This window comes from Nestor notabilis, unplaced genomic scaffold (genome assembly GCF_000696875.1).
Source record: "Nestor notabilis isolate BGI_N333 unplaced genomic scaffold, ASM69687v1 scaffold14463, whole genome shotgun sequence".
In the NCBI taxonomy this organism is placed as follows: domain Eukaryota; kingdom Metazoa; phylum Chordata; class Aves; order Psittaciformes; family Psittacidae; genus Nestor; species Nestor notabilis.
Genome location: NW_009920740.1, coordinates 18,858 through 25,410, shown reverse-complemented (window position 1 = coordinate 25,410; position 6,553 = coordinate 18,858). Strand labels below are relative to the sequence as shown.

General features: G+C 42.8%; 1 protein-coding gene across 1 annotated transcript in view; it reads left to right on the top strand.

Moving 5' to 3' along the window:
* Nucleotides 1–6,553, top strand: part of NECAB2 (N-terminal EF-hand calcium binding protein 2) — a gene marked incomplete at its 5' end in the record, with an annotated part of 38,192 nt that overhangs the window by 17,467 nt on the left and 14,172 nt on the right. Inside the window, 1 exon segment of the mRNA XM_010010833.1 lies at nucleotides 438–535. Within this exon segment, the coding sequence (XP_010009135.1) occupies nucleotides 438–535 (98 nt within the window).

The window sequence follows — 6,553 nt, the reverse complement described above, 5'->3', positions numbered from 1 at the left end:
GGATGGTAATGAAGGGAAAGATGTAAGGCTAGTCTCAGCTCATATAAATTGGGGTGAACCTGCAGGTATTGTGATGCTTAGAGTGGTGAAAACTCTTAAGGGAATGGAAAGGGGATTTCTTTTGAGACTTCTCCCTTCATGTTGGCAGTAGGAGGGAGAGAGACAAGTCACAGTCAAATGCAGAAGTGGGCATGGAAATAGAGCACCTCATTAGTTATTTTCCATTGGAGCTACTGTGCCTTACATCTCTATTTTACAATGCTCTCAAAATTCCCTGCTGGACAAGTTGTGACTTTGGCTCAGGATACATATTATAAAAAATGTACGTGAAACAACCCTTACATATTTTTCTTTCCACAAATAAATAGAACTTGCTGTAGTCTTGAAGCATTAAGTTACACCAGCAGTTCCCATCATGTCCTTCTTGGTTTTCCCAGACTATTTTGCTGACCATATGGGAGACTACGAAGATGTTCTGGCTTCACTGGAGATGCTGAACCTCTCCATCCTGAAGGCAATGGACTACACCAAACGGGTGAGTCCTCCTTACTGTGCCTTGTCTTCTACACGCTCAGAGTGATGGTGCCAATGTTACTTTAACAGAGCATCTAAATCTGAAGGTCTTCATCCTGTTCAGCAGTGTTGTCTCCTCATGCTGTTTCAGTTGTGTGGTAAGTGGATCATCACAGCAACATGACAACAGTGGATTTTTTTTGTGTTAAGAGGATGATTCTTGAAAATCTTGGCCAGATTGTGAACCAAAGTGCCAATGTCATGTGCATTAAATGGTGGTATGGAGGCTTTGTGGCAGAGCACCATACCTTCTCAGCACCTTTCCTATGTCTGACAGGCGGTCGTGGCTGTGCCATGGCTCTGTGTTGGCTGAAGCACCAAAGTGCTGCAGTTGTGTTCAGACAACACAGCCTGTGGGTCTCTCGAGTGGGATTTTGGATGTGTGAGTTCTTGTTAGCATCACTGGGAGTTCTTTTGGAAACTTCATGTTGTAGAGCTGCAACTAAATACAGCTTCCACGTTGGAAGGTGTTCTGAGCTCCAGAAATACCGTTGTTCATGTGCACAGCTGCTGTGTTAGAAACTAGAGGGCTGTGTGGGGGACTACTGGGGAATAATGCAAGCACCAAACCTGAGACATAATGTCCTATTGTACTTGTGCAGAGCACCCCTAGCTTCTTAAGGAATCCACCATGCACCTTAATGATACTGTTAATAATGGACTGCTAGACAGTGACTCTGATCAGTAAGAATATCAAAGTTTATTTACGAATACCTAGAAAAATGTAAGCTGATGTACCAGATAAACATCCTGCTGAGAGGTGCACCATTTGTTTGGTGTCTTACCAGGAGGAAAGAAGTGTTTATAGAGCTCTGGTTCCTTTGAAACCATTTTCCTGTTCTTTTCATGCTACTTAGTAAAGTAACTGGGCTGTATCAGTGATTTTATTACCTCAAGATAATAAGTCCTTCTCCCACTTTTACCTTCAATCATAATTGCATCATTCTTTTGTGCTATGATGAGAGAAAAGTAGTCTTCCTCTTCACTGATGAGCAGTAATGTGAAGCCAAGGAGGAAGGTTTTGCTTTTCCAAGAACCTATAAGGACTTTCGAATTCACTCCAGCCCTCTGAGTAATCCAAATTAAAATCTCCCTTCCATTTATCTTTGAATCTAATTTATCTTTGAAACTCAAATTACTCCATATTAAAGATGTGTAAAAATAAGAAGTTTTAGGATTTAGAATGGGAAGCAGCAAATTTCTGTCCCTTAGTTGCTGAGGAAAGAGTCTGATTTTCTTGATTGAAATCTGTCCTTTTTACTGTTTGTGAGGAGGGCAGCATGGAAAGTGAAGCCACATATTTCACATGTTGATGTCTTGCCATAATAAACTAAAGGCAATAGTCTTTGGCCAAGCATTGACCTGTCTGAAGTGTTCGTGATTTTTTAATCAATATTGTGAAAGGGTAAAAAAAAATCAGGACAACAGTAATAGTTAATTTTTTCGAAGTTGCTGAGTCTCTTCGTCCTCATTTATATTCATTACTAGCAAATTTTCTGGCAGTCAAATTTGCCAAGTATGTGTTTTAAGTACATGTTAACATGATAGTAGATATCTCTGTAGTTCATTCCAACTTGCTATTTGTGATGTCTTCTACCACTGCTTTTTGAATGTGAGGTTAATATATATGACTAATTTCTCCCAGTAATTTACAAGTGGAAGGCAGCTTATTCCCAGTTTATAAATCAGTTATCTGGGTGTGTGGATATTACTTTGCATTAAAAAATCTGAAGCAGGACTGGGATAGTTATTCATGATCCCTTCTTCCTCCTTTTTGGGACTCAAGGCCAGGTTGGACGGGGCTTTGAGCAGCCTGGTCTAGCAGAAGGTGTCCCTGCCTGTGGCTGGGTGTTGGAACTAGATGAGCTTTAAGGTCCCTTCAAAACCTAAACAATTCTATGAGTCTATGATTCTTCATCTCAAATGCAGACATTTCCCTTCTAGATAGCTAAAGCCGCCCCAGCATGCCCTCATCACCCCTGTTTTATCAGCCCATGGGGTGTGCTGCTCTTCACCATCTGCACAGTTTTTGCAAGTGAGCAAATGGAGCAAGACTCCTTCACAGAGAGGAGCCTACAAAAGTATTTAATGAAAAACATCACACCCTGCTGTGATTTTGTGAACAACTGGAACTCATCAATGAATTATTCAAACCCAGGGGCTTTGTTCAAGTAAAGAATTGAAATGAAAAAGAAAAAGCAACACCCCAAAACCTGAAAGTAAGCTGTTTTAGGTGGGAGTGTAACTCATCTCCAGCATTCAGGTAAGACAGGCTTCCAGGCAGCGTCAGATGCTCTTCCCGAGTGTAAACCATTAGTGTTTTTTTCTTGAGATGGGAGATACTTTCATTATGTTTTCCTAAAAAAAAAAAAAAAAAAAATGGATTTATTTACTGGACTTTCTGGTTTTTGTGTCTGGATTGCCAAAACAGAGTGTTTCAAGGTTAGAAGGTGGCTTCTGGGGATCCAAACCAATACAATCTTATAATGCAAAAGCCGGTGTGAGCTCCCTCTTCTCTGACGGGTCTCTCCATAAAGGTCTCCTTGTGCTCCATCTCTTCCACATGTGAACACTGTAACCAAGGGCCTGTGCTGGTGTCAGGATGTTTAAGGGAGACACACATATAAACATATTTTTAGAAACTCTGGGTCAGGGAAAAGACTGCTGAAGCAGCAGGTTATTAGGAGCCAAGTATGTTTTTGTGCCCACCCATGCTTGATGCTCAAGCCTGTTGCTGTCTCTGCAGCTTTTCCCCAAAGCCAGGTCCTGCAAAGGGCTTGGTGCTGATGCTGAGCACTGAGGCTTGTGAATAAACTTATTTGTTTGCAAAATGCTCCTGCTTTTCCATATTAAAATTAGCATTTCATCAGCTGGAGAAAAGTATTGACCATTTCAGAGTGTTCCTTATTCCCTTCCTTTCCCTCCCATTAAAGAAGTATTCAATGCATACAATACATGAAGCCTAACCTCCTTCTGTATTAGCTTACTGATGAGAGGTGCCTGCTGACAAGAGGGACTGGATAGCCATGGTGTTTAATTGCTGTTTATATTTCTCACCTTAAAAGGCCACTGCTTATTTCTTACTCATAAAAAGAGAAAGCAGCAATTATCTCATGCTGGAGGAGCTCATAAAGTATCAGCAGTAATTAGATTCGGTAGTGGAAGGTCTCATACAGCAAAACAAAATCTGTCATTGTAATTATTTTCCAATACGAAGCTGTCCATGCTGTGTTGAAATGACTGCCAGTGATGAAAGTTAAATTGGAGAGAAAGGAAATGAACCTTCAGGATCTAAAAAAAGCTGATGGCGGGAGATGTTCTTACACAGTAATCATTTACTGGTCTGTAGTGCAGTCAGCAGGTACCAAATCCAATGTGATCGCTAAGTATGTGGTTTGTATGTCTGGTGTTGAAGGTTGTGTGGGGCATGGTGGTAGCTGGGGGATGGAAGCCAGGTGAATGCTGTCCCTCCTATTTGGTTACTGGCCCCCTGCCTCAGGCTACCCACTCGATGCCTCCACCATCCCTGCCAGCCTCGAGGGCAGTGCCTGGGGAGCCGGGGGGACAGCACTGAGGGGATGGTTTGCACTGAACATCACCGTCACCCAGACACCCTGGGAAATGTGCTTTGGATTGGTTAAAAAAACAGTTTTGTGGGTTTCTGAACCCAGAAGGCCCAACTAGCCCCGTTCCTGCTGGGTATGGCTTCCACTGCCTTGCTGGGGTTGCTCCTGCTCCCTACTTTTTGCAGTACTGGGCACAGAAACATTAGCAAGGCTGACATTTAGTGGTGAGGCAAACTGTAAGAGCAAGCTTCAAATAAGTGCCAAAAATGCTGTGTGAGGAATGCCCTCAAAGATGAAGCAGCTCAGTTTTAAGGTCAAATCATTCCTTCCTGGGGATGCTCCTGTTGGGCACCAAATGGGTCCAGGAAGTGCTGGTGACTGTCCTTGGCATATGCCCTCTCTCCGCTTGGAAAGTAAAACTGCCCAAAATCGGAGCTGAAATTGCAACAGCCCATATGCATATACTGGAATGAAACGGAGCTGATCTCTCTGATGCTCGTGAACACAGTGTGGTGAAAGGCTGCAGTGCTCTGCATTATCAAGAGCCAGGAATGGGGTGAGCAGAGCAGGGGAGGGGGTGCTCACAAATTTAGAGGGATTTGGAGATTGGCTTCAGGGAGGACTGAGAGGCAGCAGGAGGGATGGCTTGAAGACTTGCAGGTGGCCGTGGACCTCCCTCTGCTTGATGTTCAGCATCACCTTCAGTCCTGGGAGTGAAAGGAGATGTGGAACAGTGTTCTACTGCTTATTTGCTTGCTGCCAGCTCCATTGCCAGTTTATCGCTTGCTGAAGTCCTTTTAATCTCATTTAATGAACCTGGAGTGGAAATATGACCAAGTAGGGACACATTACAGTTCTCTGAGAGCCTTTTTATATCAGAGTCTCAAATAGCACATGTGTCTTATGGACAGGCGCTGTACCCAAACCAGCTGCAAACACATTTTCCTGGAAAATATTATTTAGATGACAGAATATGTAAATCATAAAGGGAAAAGTGAGTGTACTGACCTTCAATGCCAGCTGCTGATGCTCCAGCAGCACTAGGGAGCTCAGAAGTATATACATACGGGTGAGTAGGTCTGCATACGTTATTTTTGTGAGTTAAGTTGTTCCTGCTGCAATTCACCCCTCTTATCTCTGCCTTATGGCATGTCATCACAGTGAACAGGAGATGCTGAGCTCAGTGGGAGCTGCAGACTTCCCCTCCCTGCTGCTAGTGCCAGCATGGCCATGGGTCTCCTCCAGCTCTCAGCCACTAGCAGCACACTGCAAGGGAGTGCTTGTTTGAGCATCCACCAGTCTTGGATGCTAAAAATGACAGATGGCTTTTTTCTTGTTTTATAGCACAGTCCAGAACAGCAATATAGAGTGCTGTCATTTGCATTGTTACCTGCAAAAATTAAGCTTACCAAATATGATACTGCTCTCTTTTGAATGATGACACCTCAAGATAAAATATTCTGTAGAATTAATTCTTGAAAGTTATCTTTTCCTCCCACCCTCCAGCTAATCCTTTATCTCATCCTTTCATTTAATTTGAGCAGGTTTTCTCCTGCTCTGCTGAACAAAGTTGATGTTCATATCAAGGTCTCTGAGGCTTCTGGAGCAGCAATTTGCTGTGTCAGGAGGCTGACAGCTTATCTCCTGGTACTTTGTACCTGGCTGGCTGCTGGGAGATTCTGCACGTCTTGTCATCTTCCCCCTTGGAAGCATTTGGCTCTTCTTTAGGGATGAGGATGTTTGCTGAAATGGCCAGTTTGCCTTTTCTAGGGGGCTCAGAGCATTGTCCATTCTCACCCTTGCAGCACAGCAATCTGCCCCAATGGGGAGGAAGTTGTTTAAGGGATTATTAACTGCTTTTTTCCCCTTTCTTGGATGGGTGATATTATGATGAAGCACCAGCTTTGAAACACTCCTACAAGGCAGTTAAAGATGTATTCATGGTGAATGGTTTTGGATTAAAAAAGAAAGGAGTGGCATCGGGGCGGTGAATTGGTAACGGGTGAGTCATCTTTCCATATCTTTTGAATGATACATTTCTGAATGATACATTTCTGAACAATTTCAGTATCAAATTCTATAGCAAAAAAAATGATGCAGATTTGTGAAAAGTTATGGAACTTTATAGTTAAAGAATAATCTAAAAGGAAACAAGGCATATTTAAATAAATGGTAAATGCTCCATCCCTGGCAGTATTCAAGGCCAGGTTGGACAGAGCATTGGGTGACATGGTCTAGGGTGAGGCGTCACTGCCCATGGCAAGGGAGTTGGAACTAGATAATCTTAAGGTCCTTTCCAACCCAGACCATTCTATGATTCTATGATTTGTTTAGCTTCTCAGAAAGTATTTCTGCAAATCTTCTCTGACTTTAAGAAAATATTGCACTGCAAATTAAAGCAAAAAAGTGCTACT